General features: G+C 36.7%; 1 protein-coding gene across 4 annotated transcripts; it reads left to right on the top strand.

The window, feature by feature from the left end:
- Positions 1 to 266: 266 nt before the first annotated feature.
- Positions 267 to 17,358, top strand: CLEC7A (C-type lectin domain containing 7A). Of its 4 annotated transcripts, XR_009689764.1 has the most exons (7): positions 267 to 463; positions 2,849 to 2,947; positions 4,179 to 4,316; positions 5,460 to 5,611; positions 9,387 to 9,505; positions 12,957 to 14,586; positions 17,308 to 17,355. XR_009689764.1 is itself a non-coding variant. In XM_061124938.1 (6 exons), exons 1-6 carry the CDS (start codon positions 361 to 363, stop codon positions 13,087 to 13,089), a joined length of 744 nt encoding a protein of 247 aa, XP_060980921.1. In that variant the 5' UTR covers positions 267 to 360; the 3' UTR covers positions 13,090 to 15,156. The 4 variants fall into 4 exon arrangements, 2 of the variants coding, with proteins under 2 accessions (XP_060980921.1, XP_060980922.1); XR_009689765.1 differs by lacking the exon at positions 4,179 to 4,316 and having other exon boundaries at positions 17,308 to 17,358; XM_061124938.1 differs by lacking the exon at positions 17,308 to 17,355 and having other exon boundaries at positions 12,957 to 15,156.
- The last annotated feature ends 32 nt before the right edge of the window (positions 17,359 to 17,390 follow it).

Raw genomic sequence — 17,390 nt, 5'->3', positions numbered from 1 at the left:
TTAGTTGCTCCTTAGCATGTGGAATCTTCCTGGATCAGGGATCGAACCCATGTCTCCTGCATTGGCAGGTGGATCCTTTACCACTGAGCTACTAGGGAAGTCCTACCTTATAATCTTCTGAAGAGTCATCAGTCTCTGAAACAGGATCTAAAGGTACCAATGGGAAATTACCACAATATAGTTTTTCATTTCCTGCTTTTGGGTATCTGGTTGGACTACTTTAGCTCAACTTGTTTAAGCCTAGTAAATGCGTCTCCCACATGACTTGACTCACAGATCCTCTTTTGTCCACAGGCAGTTGTCTTAGGAGAGAGAAGAAAGCTTTCAGATGCTGTGTCAATTCAGGAACTCAGTAGAACAATGGAATACCAATCTTCGGTAGAAAATTTGGATGAAGATGGATATACTCAATTAGACTTCAGCTCTCGCAACATCACCAGGAGATCTGTAGTTTCAGAGAAAGGTATATCTTTTTCTTTCTGACTTCAACATTCACACTCTTATAACTAAAACTGGAAGTGGAAAAAGTTGGACAGACTTCTGGTTTTCCAGGCTTTTACTTTAAAAGGTTTTCAGAAGTCACTGAAGATAATTTGAATGGGCACTAAGACTGTTCTCTGGGAAACCATTCAATGGCTAATTACTAACGTAGTTGATCCTTGGATAACACGGGTTTGAACCACACAGATTTGCTTATACATGAATGTTTTTCAAAAGTAAATAGCACACTACTAGACGATCTGTAGTTGGTTGAATCCATGGATGTCAAACTGTGGATATGGAGAAACTGCAAATATAGAGGACCAGCTATAACGTATAGGGGGATTTTTGACTGTGGGGAGGGTCAGTGCCCCTGAAGTGGCTCAGTCGTGTCAGACTCTTTGCAACCCCATGGACTTGTAGCCTACCATGCTTCTCCATCCATGGGATTTTCCAGGCAAGAGTACTGGAGTGGAGATCAACTGCATTGAAGCTAATTATAATGATGACAGAAAATACCCACACTTTCTCTGTTCTATAGAGATAGACGCTTCAAAAGTAAGGAGTTGGTGATAAATGTGATGAAATGCAAAGATGAAGAAATTTCAATAGGAGTGACTTGTTTGATAGAAAAAAGTAAACTGTAGAACGAAGGTTAAGGAAATTTAAAGAAGTGCATATGAACAACATCAGGATATTGGAGTCAGAAAAGAAAAGAAAGAAGACAGGAAAAACAACTCAGGATTTTTGAAAAAGGCCAAAGGGAAGTCAGAAGCCAGGGTTTAGATAATAAGAACCTACGGTATGGCACAGGGAACTCTGTTCAATGTTATGTGGAAGCCTGGACTGGAGGGAGCTCAGGGGAGAATGGATACATCTGTAAGTATTGCTTAGTCTCTTTGCTGTCCACCTGAAATATCACAACATTGTTAATTGACTATACTTCAATATACTTCATGTTTTTGTGCTTAGTCGCTCAGTGGTATCCGATTATTTGCAACTCCATGGACTGTAGCCCACCAAGCTCCTATGTCCATGGGATTTCCCAGACAAGAATACTCCCCACTCAGAGATCGAACCCATGTCTCCCATGGCTACTGCATTGCAGGCAGATTCTTTACCACTGAGCCACCAGGGAAGCCACACTCCAATACAAAATAAAAAGTTTAATTAAAAATAAAATAAGTCATATGGTTTAGAATCCCAAATCTGATTTTTTTATGTGTATCATGAGATTGATTTGGAAAAAAAATTTTTTTTCCTTATTTTTTTTTCTTTTTTTTTTTTTTTTTGGGTTTTGTCATACATTGATATGAATCAGCCATAGATTTACACGTATTCCCCATCCCGATCCCCCCTCCCACCTCCCTCTCCACCTGATTCCTCTGGGTCTTCCCAGTGAAAAAAAATTTTAAACTAAAAATGTTCTTTGTATAACAGTGAACTGTTATACAGTGTATAACTCATATATATATGAGTTAGATAAAAGACTCCATTATGGGGACATGAATCTTAGACATTATGTAAAAAAAGTGAAATCTGGAGAAGGGCATTAAAAGATTTCTCTCTTCACTGAGTGAGCAATTTAATCTCCTCTATGATTCTTCCATTTGACAGTTCCCTGAAATGCTCTTATTGCTTATTCTCAGTCTTGATGTGGTGATATTAATATAAAGTGAGTTTCCTGTTATCAAGAAAGAGATTATTCACAGGTTTTGACATCAGCGTTTGCTCTCTTCTGCTTTCTGGTCATTCCCATTGCACAATTATTTTCCTCTTGTCACACTGTTTTGTTTTCTTGGGCAACCTATTGGGGAAGAATGGAAAATCATGGTGAAGCAAGAGATAGGAAGGCATGTGTGTGATTATAGGTGTGTGTGGACAAACTGTGAGTTGCCTATACGGTGCTAGTCTCTAAACTAGATGCTTTTACTTGTGTTAATTCCCACAGTCATTCTTTGATGTACCATTACCCTAATTTTTCACAAAGAGAAACGGAAAAATGGAGGAAGTAATTTGCCCAACGACAGGCAAGAAATAAGTGAAAGAGGAAGATTACCCTTCCTAACCAGTGTTATTTCTGCTACATTAAGCTGTCTCTTCTAAGAATGGATGGGAATCCTGGTAGTGTCAAGACCTATAGATATCAATGTGGAGCTGAAACTAGGAGTGCATAGCTCTCAAGGCACTGTGCTCAAATTACAGTTGCTGACCCTGAAGAGGTACACTAAAGAGGGAGAAAAATTCAGACTAACCCTAGATGAGTAGGTTATCTGGGTATCAGATTTTGATGAACTGTAGAACTGAAGTGCTCAGTGATTTATCATCCTGTTTCTTGGTTCAGTTTCTGATCCCTTTGACTTTGTAGGACTTTGTGCTGTATCCTCTCATTGCCGTCTGATTGCTGTGACTCTGGGCATTTTATGCTCAGTGATGCTGGTGATAATTGTGGTCCTGAGTACCTCGGGTAAGTACTGGTGGGGAAGATGAACAGCAACAGACATTTAACAAGCATTTATGATGTTTCAGGCACTCTTTTAAGGAAAGATTTTTTTTTTTTTTTTTTTTTGATGTGGACCATTTTTAAAGTCTTTATTCAATTTGTTACAATGTTACTTCTGTTTTATGTTTTGGTTTTTTGGCCCTAAGGCATGCGGGATCTTAGTTCCCAGACCAGAGATAGAACTCATACCCCCTACATTGTAAAGTGAAGTCTTAACCTCTGGACTACCAGGGAATTCCCCCAGACACTCTTTTAAGAGCATAACATAATCTAACCGGATCTGAATACAGACCCTTTGAATTGATGCTATTAGTTCTAACTTTATTTCTAGGGTCATAAACTAGTTACCATTAGGAGCATGATTAGAAATGCAGGCAATCTGTCTTGATAACTCATACTCTTATCTGCAAGATCTCCTTGAATAGCTGGTTTCAAAGCTGCGGAATTCCTAGGATAAATTAATGAAAGGAAACCAGTGGAGGTGAAGGAAGTGCAATTGGTGCTTATCTTCCTAAGAGATAAACTCCCTAAAGAATTTAAGCTATTTTTTTACAACTCATGATTTAAGGAAATTGTTTTACACCTGATCTTTAAGCTCCTTTGGATAATATCAGGAAATACTCAAAGCACTTATGAAATTCTAAGTAGGTATTTTATAATAGATGAATACATTTCCTTAGATTTTATTATTCATGCATTCCATTTTGGATAAAGTATTATTGTGCCTTTGAAGAGGGTATATGAAAGTATGAAAGATTTCTTAACTAGTCATGTGTTTATTGAATACATTCTATGTTATAGGCACCTGGCAGATTCTCAAGGAACTCTCATTTTTAAAATAATATAATAAAGATGATTTATCACTATTTCAAATCTATCGTGGTACCAAAGGACTATGTTCCATTTGCCTCTTACTTTCCTCCCATCCTTCTATCTACTTCATTTATCTCTTTTGCATTAAATCTTCTTCATGGAAGTTATTTCTTTTTTCCATTTATTCAAGATAGACAGCTATCACCTATCTATCTTCCATCTATCTCTACCTCTCCATCAGCAATGTATTATCTATTTATCACTAATCAAGAATACATCCCTTTATATGCCAACAAAAATGTAGGTTTTTGGATTTTAATTCTCAAACATAGTAAAAATGACTTTTTTTTTCTGTCATTACTATTGTTGTTGGTATATGAAGGTATTTGGAGATCCAGTTCAGGGAACAACCTGTTGAAGAGCGACAGCGTTCCATCAAGAAATAAAGACAACCAGAGTCAACCCACACAATCATCTTTAGAAGATAGTGTGATACCTACCAAGGCTCTCAGGACCACAGGCAAGGGAAGAATTAAGGATTAATAAGGTCCTTGATTCAGAAGGGTTAATTTTTGGTACTAAGGCTTGGAGCAGGGGATGAAGAAAATACTTTTATATGTGGTGATTCTGCATTCAAATAAAGCCCATAGCAATATTACCTCAGTAAAATAAGTCCTCTGTAATATACAAGGGCTTCTCTAGGGACTCAGATAGTAAAGTATCTGCCTGCAATGCAGGAGATCCAGATTACAAAATGATAGCATAAATACCTTATGGACTTAGTTGAATCTCCAACTTAGTTGGATTTTTCTCAAATCACTAATTTTTTGCATACTTAAGCTTTTAAAGGTTTGTGTAATTTGATTTGAAGGAACATAACGTGTTCTCACACCATAGGGAATAGACATTTTAAAGTGGTATAGTTAATATAGGGAATAGGACACCAGAAAAGGTGAAAAAAAAAAAAAAAAGGGAATAGAAAAAGGAAAGAAGGGAAAGTGTTGCTAAGAATTTAAAGGTTCATAGATATGTTTAATATCTATACATCTAATAAATATGTTTCTGAAAACCAGTTAAATTTTTCTTTAATCATACAAATTAATTGATTTGATTACAATTTTGTATACACTAGACTTTAATTCCTAACTGCACCATTATTGAGTATGACAATATTTGAATTTCAATTTTCCATCTCTGGACACATACCTCTTCACTGTCTTTATCACATTACTCTGTAATGTGAATGCATGCTCTTACACTTTTCTTATTTGGCGAATTGCATTCTGAAATAGATGTCACACCGGTAAAATAAGTCAACATGAAAATACTGTATATCTCAATGACTGATATTGCATTGATTTGTTTTGAGAGTTATCATGGAGAAAAGGAGTTTTGAGCTGACTGTGAAGGCATGGAAGACAAGACAAGAAAGAAAGGAGAGTTGATAGTCTAAAACATTATAGTCACTCAGTTATTTTTTAGCTGTAAATGAATAAGGGGTTTTAATATGATCCCTTCTGTAAGGTCATATCTGTATAGTTCGAATTGAAAATGAAATATATTCATGGCAATTCATTGATTACTATGTCCTTAGGAAGAATGGTACCTGTACTGAAGTACCATTCATAGTATGAACCTCATTGTATTTGTCTTTTATTTCCAGGAGTTTTCTCTAGCTCTTGTCCCCCTAACTGGATCACACATGAGGACAGCTGTTATCTATTTAGCACACTATTAGATTCCTGGGATAGAAGTAAAAGACGATGCTTTCAACTGGGCTCTAATCTCCTGAAGATAGACAGCTCAAAAGAGTTGGTAAGTGTAGATTGTGGTTGTAATATCTGTGGTCTATACTGAGCAGAAAAGTAGAGGTAGGTTCCAGATAACTATTTTCCCTAAAAGAAAGTAATTTTACATATTCTCCATAATTATAATAATAGCATATGTTGAGTAAAGTATATAATACATGTTTTCTTTTTGATTAATTAAAATATGAACACATTTTGGGTTTCCCTGCTAGCTCAATTGGCAAAGAATTCACCTGTAATGCAGGAGACCCAGGTTTGACCCCTGGATTGGGAAGGAAATGACAACCGACTCCAGCACATTTCACTTTAAAATAAATCCTTTAAACACAACTCCAAGTTGACTCTAATAATCAAGCTACACTCATTTTTGTGGGTTTGGATTTTAGGTTTTAAATGTGGTACAGTGAAAAGAAGGTTCTTCCCCTTATCACCATAATTATCAAGCTATGATAACATACATTTATAAATAATTTATTCCTTTCAAGATACTGGGAAAGGCAAAGAGGTTTAAAAGTAAAGTTTTAGCAATGCTCAAATAATTTTTAAGAAAATAGAAACAATTCAACAGCTGTTAAAAGTTAAATATCTCATATTGGCACCAAGTGCCATAGAAATTCAGAGAGAGAAATTCCTGTAGACATAAAAGTTGCACAGAAAAAGAGCAACTTACAACACGTCTTGCATGAAGGATAGAACTCAGAGGAGCTATGAGGAGGAGTTAATAGTCAGGAAACATTCTACAATACAAATCTAAACAACCTACATCTTTTACACTTACTTTCACTACTCTCATTTTTGTTTTTCTGTTTTGTTTTCCCCACAGTTGTAGTTGACATAAAAGTTAATGGAAATAGATGTATGGCAAAAAAAAAGAGGGAGGGGGAGCATGGGACTGGAAGTCTGTCTGGCTTTTAGACCTTCTTGTAATCGCCACTTTGTTGAGTTACATTTGTCAACAATTCAAATATGATCATTAAACACTAGGTTACTTATTCATAAACCATGGGGTAGAACTAAACTGTTTGATAGTCATCTAACTCTGAGAAGCATTTCTTGACAAAGGTTATGTAAACTTATATTTTCAATTAAAATTGTGGAGATGATAGTAGCCTGTCATCCATGAACATGGCCTACAGACTCTGTCGCTCTTGGATTTATTCTGGTAGACTGAATGCAGGCAGCACAATTTTGACATCAAGGATTTATTACATTAAATTTTATTGGAGTATAGTTGCTTTAGGATGCTGTGTTAGTTTCTGCTATGAAACAGAGTCTCCTTTTTTGAGATTTCCTCCCCATTTAGGTCCCCACAGAGCACTGAGCAGAGTTCCCTGTGCTATACAGTAGGTTCTCATTAGTTATCTGTTTTATACACAGGAGTGTGTGTATGGGACTCCCCTGGTGGTTCAGCGCTAAAGAATCTGCCTGGGATGCCGAAATGCAGGAGACCCGGGTTCCCTGGGTTGGGAAGATCCTCTGGAGAAGGGTATGGCCACCCACTCCAGTATTCTTGCCTGGAGACTCCCATGGGCAGAGGAGCTCAGCAAGCTACAGTCCATGGGGTCGCAAAGAGACGGACACGACTGAGTGAACACGAGCACTGAGTACGAGTGTGTGTGTATATTTATATATAGGGCTTCCCTTGTAGCTCAGTCGGTAAAGAATACGCCTGCAATGCAGGAGACCCCGGGTTCGATCCCTGGGTTGGGAAGATCCCCTGGAGAAGGAAATGGCAACCCACTCTAGTATCCTTACCTGGAAAATCTCATGGACAGAGGAGCCTGATGGGCTGCAGTCCATGGGGTCGCAAAGAGTTGGGCACAACTGAGCGACTAACACTTACTTACATATATGATATATATATATATCAATCCCAATCTTCCAATTCATCCCACTCTCCTTCCCCCCTTGGTATTAAATTTGTTCTCTATGTCTGTGTCTCTACTTCTTCTTTGCACATGTTTATCTGTATCACCTTGTCCAGATTTCCCATGTAAGCAACATTATATGATATTTGCTTTTCTCTTTCTCACTTACTTCACTGTGTATGACAGTCCCTAAGTCCATCCATGTCTCTGCCAATGGCACTATTTCATTCATCTTCAGAGCTGAGTGATATGCCATTGTTTTTATGTACCACATCTTCTTTATCCATTTCTCTGTTGATGGAAATTTACGTTGCTACAATGTCCTGGCTATTCCAAATAGTGCTGCAATGAACATTGAGGTGCATGTGTCATTTCGAATTACAGTTTTTTCTGGGTATGTGTCCAGCATTGGTATTGCTGGGTTATATGGTAGTTCTACTTCAAGTTTTTTGAGAAACTTCCATACTGTTCTCCATAGTGGCTGTACCAATTTACATTCCTACCAACAGTGTAGGAGGGTTCCATTCTCTCCACAACCTCTCTAGAATTTATTGTTTGTAGTTTTTTGATGATGGTCCTTCTGACTGGTGTCACCTCTGACTGGTGATGCCTCATTGTAGATTTGAATTGCATTTCTCTAATAGTGATGTTGAACATCTTTACATGGATTTGTTGGCCATTTGTATGTCTTCTTTGGAGAAATGTCTCTTTAGATTTTATGCCCATTTTATTTTGTTGTCTGTTGTTTTGATATTGAGTTGCACGAGCTGTTTGTATATTTTGGAGATCAATCCCTTGTCAGTTGTTTTGTATGGAAATATTTTTTATCACTCAAAGGACTGTCTTTTTGTCTTGCTTATGGCTTCCTTTGTGGTGCAAAAGCTTTAAGTTTAATTAGGTCTCATTTGTTATCTATTTTCATATACTTTTATTTTCATTACTCTAGAAGGTGGGTCAAAAAAGATCTTGCTGCTATTTATGTCAAAGAGTGTTCTGCCTACGCTTTTCTCTTAAAACTTTTACAGTGTTCAGCCTTGCATTCAGGTTTTTAATCCATTTTGAGTTTATTTTTATGTATAGAGTTAGGGAGTGTTCTAATTTCATTTACCATTGCAACAGAAAGGATAATACCTCAGAATAAACCTACCTATGGAGGCAAAAAACCTGTACTCAGCAAACTATAAGACACTGATGAAAGAAATCAAAGATGATACAAACAGATGGAAAGACACACCATGTTCTTGAATTGGAAGACTAGTACTGTGAACATAACTATACTACCCAAAACGATCTACAGATTCAATGAAATTTTCCTATTAAATTACAAATAGCACTTTTCACAAAAGTAGAAGATTTTTGCAATTTGTATGGAAACACAAAAGACCCCAAAGAGCCAAAGCAATCTTGAGAAGAAAAAACAGCAGGAGGAATCAGGCTCCCTGACTTCAGACTATACAGTCATCAAGATAGTATGGTGCTGGCACCAAAGCAGAAATGTAGATCAATGGAACAGGATGAAAAGCCCAGAAGTAAACCCATGCACCTATGGTCACCTAATCTATGACAAAAGAGCCAGGAATATACAATGCAGAGAAGACAATCTTTTCAATAAGTCGTTCTGGGAAAGCTGGACAGCTATATATAAAAGAAGGATCTATTCTTTGTTGGAAAATTAAATGATAAGGACTCTGAAAAAATAAGATATGCATTTTGAGACAGTGAGTGGCATTCAAGAACTGGCACGTCTATCTAGGTTGACGCCAGTATATGCATGCATCCTCCATCAAGGTGATTCAATCTCTGTCTCTCAAAATCTCCTAATAGTCTTTTTCTGTATCTTCTCTGTCTCTGTCATCTCTGTCCTTCACTGTCTCTCTTTCTCTCTCCTTGACTTGTATTTATGTTTCCTTACAGGAATTTATATCAAGGCAAGTGTCTTCCCAACCTGATCATTCATTCTGGATAGGGCTTTCTCGCCGTCGGACAGGAGAACCATGGCTCTGGGAGGATGGCTCCACCTTGTTGTCTAACCTGTAAGTATCCAGAGAGACAAAGCTTCATACCTTCTCTCAGGGAGGTAAGAGCATGTCACACAGTTAAGGATCCAATCTGTTGGCCATAATAAGGAAGAGAGAGAAAAAGAAACATAGTGATGGGAAAAGACACCGAGGCAGGAAAAAAAAAAAGCAAAACAAGAGGATAGAGAAGGACTTATAGGTCAAAAAGTGATGAGTGGTCACTTCAAGATATCAACACAAGTGGTCCCTCAGCTTTCTTACCAGTAAGGCATGTGTTTGAAGCTTCCCAGGAAGGAGCTCAGTGTAAAACTGTGGTTAAGAGCAGGGCTTTGAAGTCAGTTTTCAGCTTAAGTCTGGTCCACTCACTGTGTGGAACTGGATAAATTGCTTAATCTTTCCAAATCTGTAAAGGAGAATAAAAACAATTCCTACCTCTAAAGATTTTGAGATGAAAGTAAAATCACTAGGCACAGTGTCTGGCACAAGCTTTTATCAAGGGTTCAGATAGAGAAACTGTATAAGTAGCAGCTTGTGGTTCAACATCCTGGGGATATAATTTTTTCCTCCCGCCTTCCACCTTCCCTGGTGGCTCAGATGGTAAAGAATCTACCTGCAGTGCAGGAGACCGTCTTCGATCCCTGCAGTGGGGAAGCTCCCCTGTAGAAGGAAATGGCAACCCACTCCAGTATTTCTTGCTTGGGAAATTCCATGGACAGAGAATCCTGGTGGGCTACAGGCTGTGGTGTGGCAGTCAGACACGACTAACACTGGCAACAAAACTCCTCCTGGTGGCAAGATTGAGAAATGCACATTTCATTTGTTACTCTTTTCTGTTTTGCAATTTTTTTTTCATTTACTCCTGCACCAAAATAGTCCTTTGTTTTCCAGCTTCTGCAGGGTTTTCTGCTAAATTCTCATTTCAGATGCATTTATTTCACAGTATTAAATTAAATAAATGGCAACCAACAATTGATGGCATCTTAGAGTCAATAAAAATATAGCCCTAGAAAACAATAGAGATATGCAGTTTATTAGATTTTTCCCACAGATTCATGGTTTTCATTGCTTCTTATTCCTCTCTGCCTCTCCTACCTTCCATTTTGAATCATCTTCTTAAATCTGAAGAATACATTTGAGTATTTCCTTTAGAGCTGAAATTTTACGGTTGAATTCTCTGTGCTTGTCTAAAACTCTTTATTTCAACTTTTCTAAAAAATATTTTGAGTATAAAATTAGACATCTGTAGCTTTTTTCTCTTAGGCATTCAAAGATATTATTATAATGTATTCTATTTTTATTGTTGTTTTTGAAATGTCAATTATTTGAAAGCAATATAAGTTTTAAATCTCAAGTCTTTTTTCAGCTTTGAAGTTTTCAGCCATACTTACTTCAAATGTTGCTGTTCCCTGACTTTCTACCCTTCTTCTAGAATTCCAATTAAATGTGTTATAGACCCATTCACAATATACTATATGTCTCATTTACTTTTTCCTATAGTTTTGTCTTTTTTCTTTAACCTATTTACCTCTCATACATCTTTCAGTTTCATTGCTTTTCCTCTTCTTCAGTTAAACTGCTGTTAAAAGCCTCAATTAAGCTTTTAACTTTGTTTAATGAATTTTTCAGTTTTATAATTTCTCAAATCTATCCAGTTGCAATTTATAATTCTTAGCTTTTCCAAAACATTCTCAATATTGTCTTTTAACTCCCAGAATACACTGTATAGTTGCTTTAATATTTGTGTTTGATAACCTAGTATTTTACATTCATGTGTATCTGTTTCTCTTACCTTTTTCTTCTAATTAAAAACATTTATTTGATTGGGTGGGGTCTTCATTGTGACATGAGGGTTCTTTTTAGTTACAGTATGCATGCGAACACTTAGTTGCGGCATGTTGGGTCTAGTTTCTCAAACAGGAATCGAATCTGGGGTCCTTGTATTGAGAACATGGAGGCTTAACCAGTGGACCACTGGGAAAGTCGCATTTTTCTTCTAATTTTTATTCATTTATTTATTTGTTTTCGTCTATGCCTGAGGTTTTTGTTGTTGTTGTTGTTAATGCACTTAACATATCTTAAATTTTCGTAGAATTAATTTGAATTTTGCAGAGTGGCTTTTCATTTGCTTCTGGCAAGCACTATTGAGTGTGAATAGTACAAACTGCTGAGTATGATCACACTTTGATTTTATACCACTGAACTATCTCACTTTGGCCAAGCACATTGAATTTATTAATGAACGATCTTGACAAAATATATATCTTACTTCTCTATAGCACTTGTTTGTGTTGAGTTTTCGTTTGCTATTTTAAAAACTGACTGGTGGACTCCCGAAAGTCATAAGAGTAGGTCCAAATTAACATTTTGATATGTAACTACTCATTAGTGACAGTCATTTTAATCTGGCTCTGTACATTCTCCAAAATCTCTTAGATGTCAGAAAGATATTTTGGAGAAGAACACTGGCCAGAATTCTCCCTGAGGCTGGATCAAAGTTGTTTCATGACCTTGGCCTAATTATTTCACCAGAAGAATTCTCTCACTCCTCCATCCTCAGGACCAAGAAGAGACAGATGTACAGGATGAAGAGTACCAGACCTCAGCTTTTACACTGAGGCTCAGGGATGCCCTTTGAGCTTGACTAATTGACTGACACTCCTCCTTTAGGAAACTAAGGACAAATAGAACAGAGCCATGCTTCTATTTATTCATGGTAATTCTCATAATTGTCTATTATTATGTTGCAACACAATACAACCTTCAGGATTCATTAAAAAATATAGGGTTGTTTGGGACTTCCCTGGTGGTCCAGTGGCTAAGACTCTACATTCCCAGTGCAGGGGCCCTGGGTTCAATCCCTGGTCAGAGAACTAGATATGTCGCAACTAAGACTTCACGTGTTGCAAGCAAAGAGACTATGTGCCACAGCTAAGACCTGGAGCAGGCAAGTAAATAAAATCATAAACATTTTTTTAAATATAGAGAGTTGTTTGAATTGCTTTCAATGGCCTTGATACCCGTGATTCTTCACTTAGTTCTCAGTCACCGTCAGCAAGAACTCGTCTACTTTGTCTACTCACTAAATGTACCCAATAATAATTTTACTAAATTGCTACTTTATTTAATAAGTATACCTCTAGGTAAAAGGTTGAAAGATAAGTACAGAATTATTATGTATTATAATTTAATATTATAAAGTGTTAAATGGTTTTTCTCTTTTATTTTCAACTAGTAGTATTTCTTAGAAAGTTTTTGAGTCCTTTTTATGCCTTAATAGTGAAGGTTGGTTTTGCTACCATTTGGAAAAAAGTGAATTTAAATTCACGTTTTCTTTTTCAATAATATACACTTTGGAAACTGTTTTCACCAGTATCTTTACCAACTATGCCAGTATTGTGGAGACAATAGATATTAATAGTATTCCCTATGTTTGTTCTAATTATTATACTGTGTTGTATTTTAACAGGTTTCAAATCAGAAGCACAGTTACCGAAAAAGACTCATCTCACAACTGTGTATGGATCCATGTGTCAGACATTTACGACCAGCTCTGCAGTGTGCATTCATATAGTATTTGTGAGAAGAAGTTGTCAGTATAATGGTAGAGGATCAGAGAGAAGTATGTAAGATATTAAGGAGGGTATAAATCCAAAGAGAAAAGAGATATATTTGAGGTCAAAATAATTGCTGAAAAAAATATCAAGAGAGCTCAGCCAACTTTAATCTTAGCTGAGAAACAGGATGGAAGGCTGTGATTTCCATACTCCCCAAGTCTATTGGGTAATCAGTATTGTATTCTAATTATTAAAGTCCTAGAAATAGAGTCAGAACACGTGACCTTGAATTTTCATTCTATCAATAGTAGAATTTTCATTCTGCCATTCTATTTATCTGGGATTAGCTGTGAATTCTTGGTATTTCAGGAGATCTTAATTTCTGACTATACCAGAGTTGTATTTTGTCCTAAAAACTGCCACTGGAGTTCATGTGGTGTGTTTCCACTACTTATTCTTCCACTTTCAGCAGTGTATCAGACACAGATAGCAATATATTTTGAATAGCTAAATGGAAAAGAGGAAAAAAAATGCTTTACTAAAATCAGAACCATTTTGTTATTTTATTCATCAACATGGTCATGATTATGATCAAAAGCATCATAAAAACCATCAATTGCATCTTTTTTTCCTTTAGTTAAATAACCAAGAGAATATGCCTGCCATATCCCTAAGAGAATCTTGTATAATGTGAAATTATAGGGAATCTACTTTGGTAAGAAATATTTCTCTTTTTAAATACTATCAATCAAAAAAAGATCTGATTAATAAATATAAAAGCATAACCTGTCCTATTGGCTAAGGTATTAACATTTTGTAATGCAAAACATGTTTTATTATTTCTATGATGACTGTTTTGCAGTTTTCAGCAATTCCTCAGAAATTACTGTAAAAGGTATTATTGGAACATAAATAAGTTTCCTCATATGATGATTTGTCTCTTTCTTATTTTCTTTTAAACTTTCCCATTGATGTTATTTATATTTCCAGTGGGGATTTCCATAATTACTGGAGGGATATTCACAGCCTTCTAGTGTTTATTAATATGTGAACAGAAATCGTGTCAAGCTCACTGAATTTTTCACTTTAAAATCGTTACTGTTATGTGATTTCACTTTAATAAAAAATGTTAATTAAAGAATCTTTGGCATTTAAGTTATGTGCCATGTATAATTGGCACTATTATTGTTTGCCCTCTCCCTAAAAATGACGATGAACTTGGCCCTGGGGAGGAAGTGGTATAGTAGGTAGTTTTGTGTTGAAGAATAAATTTTAGATCTTAAATATTTAAAAATCTAAAAGACAGAGAAAAAATTTTGGTGAAGTGACTATTACCTTTCTAATACACTAACTTGGGTTGTCACTATCTGGAAAGAAATGTGGAAATGAAAAGGTTATTAAAGCTGAGTTAAATTAAGGCATAAAGTGGGATTTTGAAAAGATACCATGTATTTTAATTTTGTTTTTGGTTTAATTTTTTTCTCCCGCAACTTTAAAATGGAGTGCATGAGTTGAAGAAATCATGATAATCAAAGAAAATAGGTCTGTATGTTGAATGTCCAGCTGTACTTATCTAGAACAGACGGGCTAGGCAACAATAACCTATAAGTGAGAACTAAAAGCATGATTTTAACAAGAAGTGATGATGTAAAGTCAGAGTGCTCTAGGCTGTCCAAAATTTATCATACATCCCTTATTAATACTATAGCCAATGTGGAATCATGCATGAGAATGAACAGAAAACATCCACGCTTTTCCAAGTGACAGAAAAGTGAAAACAGCCGCTAGTAGGCCTTATGTCTAAAGGATAATTCAAGATGAGGAATGATTATGCTATAGAAAACACTACCTCTTCAAGGATCACCTCTTGCCTGAGTTATTGCAATAATATTCAAAGTAGTCTTCTAGCACCTACATAGCAGTTGTAGTCGCTAAGTCGTGTGTGACTCATTGCGACCCCATGGACTGCAGCACGCCTGGCCTCCCTGTCCTTCACCATCTCCTGGAGTTTGCTCAAACTCAAGTCCATTGAGTCAGTGATACCATCCAATCACCCTCTTCTCCTGTCTTCAATCTTTCCCAGCATCAGGGTGTTTTCTAATGAGTGGGCTCGTCATAAGTATTGGAGTTTCAGTTTAAACAAGTCATACCAGCCCTCTACTAAAACTCTCCTTCACTTCCCACATATTTAAAAATAAATAAATAAATAAAACTAACCAAAAAACTAAAGACCTTTACAATTGTATATTGACCAAGACAATTGCTGGCCAGTATAGCATGCCATAATCTTGATTGAAAGGAGGGTGTTAGTCTCCCAGCTATATCTGACTTTTTGCAACCCCATGGACTGTAGTCTGCCAGACTCCTTGGTCCATGGAATTCTCCAGGCAAGAATACTCTGATGTTCTTTGCTATTAAATCTTTATTGAGCTTAGGTGACCATGTCTTCTTATGTCTTTTGTCTTATATATAGATTTTATTTTTACCCAGAGACTGAATATTTAATGCATCAAAAATCTTAAATAAAAATAACTGAGTATTACTCTAAAAGAAATGTACTCCTTCAAGCTGAGGGTCTCTTCTCAACACTTATTCGATTTACGACAATGGTTTCCTTACAGTTTCTCAGTCACAGCCAGCATGCTCGCCTCTCAGGGCCTTTAAGACTCCTGGTCCCTTTACCTGAACTATTCTTACCCTAGATTTCTGCAGACTCTTTCAAGTCTGTGTGCAAGTAGCATACCTTAATGAGTCTGACTCTGACTACCTTATTGAAAATTTCCAACTCCTTTCCTGTACATTCTATTTTCTTTTTAACACTTATCTATTTTGGCTATGCTGGGTCTTAGTTGTGGCTCTCAGGTCTTCACTGAGGCATGTGGGAAACTGACCAGGAATAGGACCCAGATTCCCTGCATTGGGAGCACAGAGTTTCAGCCACTGGAGCGCCAGGGAAGTCCTTGTATATTCTTAATCTTCCTCACTTTCTGTATTTTTCCATAACTTTAATCATAGTGTAATATATTCAACAGTTAACTTACTTACTATTTTTCTTGTATAGCATCTGACTTCCTCCGTATAATGTAGGCTCTAAAAGTACAGAGAGTTTTGTTTTCCACTGATGTGCCTCAGAATCTGAGAGTAGAACCTACAATGAAGTAAGAATCTTTGTCATGGTTGAAAAAAAAATAAGTACTTAAGGACAAGTAGTAAAAATGTAATGTAGGTTCTTTGGTAAAAATTATTAAAGATCTCCTTGAATCTGCCTGCCAATGCAGAAGACACGCATTTGATCTCTGGGTCAAGAAGATCCTGTGGAGAAGGAAATGGCAACCTACTGCAGTATTCTTCCCTGGGAAATCCCATGGACAGAGGAGCCTGGCGGGCTACAGTCCGTGGGGTTGCAACAGCGACTAAAACAGCAACAACGAAAAGACTCTCTTAGGCTGACATTCCCTGTATTTGATGCTTTACCATATAAAGCCTAAGGGTGAAGTCTCCTCATTTTCCATGTGCGCACTGATTCCCACACTAACCTTTTTGGTACCGGAGACCAATTTTGTGGAAGATAATTTCTCCATGAACCAGGGGTGCGGGGGGTAGTTTCAGGATGATTCAAGTACATTATGTTTATTGTGCACTTTATTTATTTTTTAAATCATTTTACTATTTTCTTTTTTTTTTAATTATGAAAATATGATAACACATTTACAGGAGACTTGGAAAATAAAAGAGAAGGTCATATATTGCAGTTATTTTTAAGTAGATAAATTAAGATTTTTAGTTGGAGTTTCAGTATCAAACTCTCAAAAATTAATAGCATGAATATACAGAGAAGTAGAAGGATATAGTAAGCCTGAAAAACACTATGAACCAATTCGGCATAATTAAGATTTATATAATTTTCACACAACGGTAGGATACAAATTCCATTCAAGTTCCCATAGACAATAAACTGGGAGATACTGGAACATATCCAGGGATGGAAGACCACGTGCGTACTTTATTTCTAACCTAATGCCAAGGCTGATCTGACAGCAGGCACCAGTCCATGCCCACAGGTTGGGGACCCGTTTTACCTTATGCCCTCGGAGAAAGGAAGAGGCCAGTCGGATAATTTCTTTTCACAAAGGCACAGGCAGACTCAACTAGATCTGAGTAACTCAGGGAGTGTGTGATGGATAAGAGCCCTGTGAGGTCCCTCTGGGATTATTGCTGGGAACCTTCCTGCTGGCGATTGTAAATTCTTGCCCGCTTTTTTAGGTTGTAGTTACACAGGAAGTACTAACAAATAAACAAAAGAGAGCCGAGAAGGGCACCCCCTCGGATGATTGTTCCGACGGAGA

This window comes from Dama dama, chromosome 22 (assembly GCF_033118175.1).
Source record: "Dama dama isolate Ldn47 chromosome 22, ASM3311817v1, whole genome shotgun sequence".
Classification (NCBI taxonomy): Eukaryota; Metazoa; Chordata; class Mammalia; order Artiodactyla; family Cervidae; genus Dama; species Dama dama.
This window is presented reverse-complemented; position numbering and strand designations above follow the sequence as displayed.

Coding starts and splice junctions, on each gene's coding strand:
- CLEC7A (XM_061124938.1), top strand. CDS start 361: ATGGAATACCAATCTTCGGTAGAAAATTTGGATGAAGATGGATATACT. Junction 2,948..4,178: donor TGTGGTCCTGAGTACCTCGG/GTAAGTACTGGT, acceptor TGGTATATGAAG/GTATTTGGAGATCCAGTTCA. Junction 9,506..12,956: donor TCCACCTTGTTGTCTAACCT/GTAAGTATCCAG, acceptor GTATTTTAACAG/GTTTCAAATCAGAAGCACAG.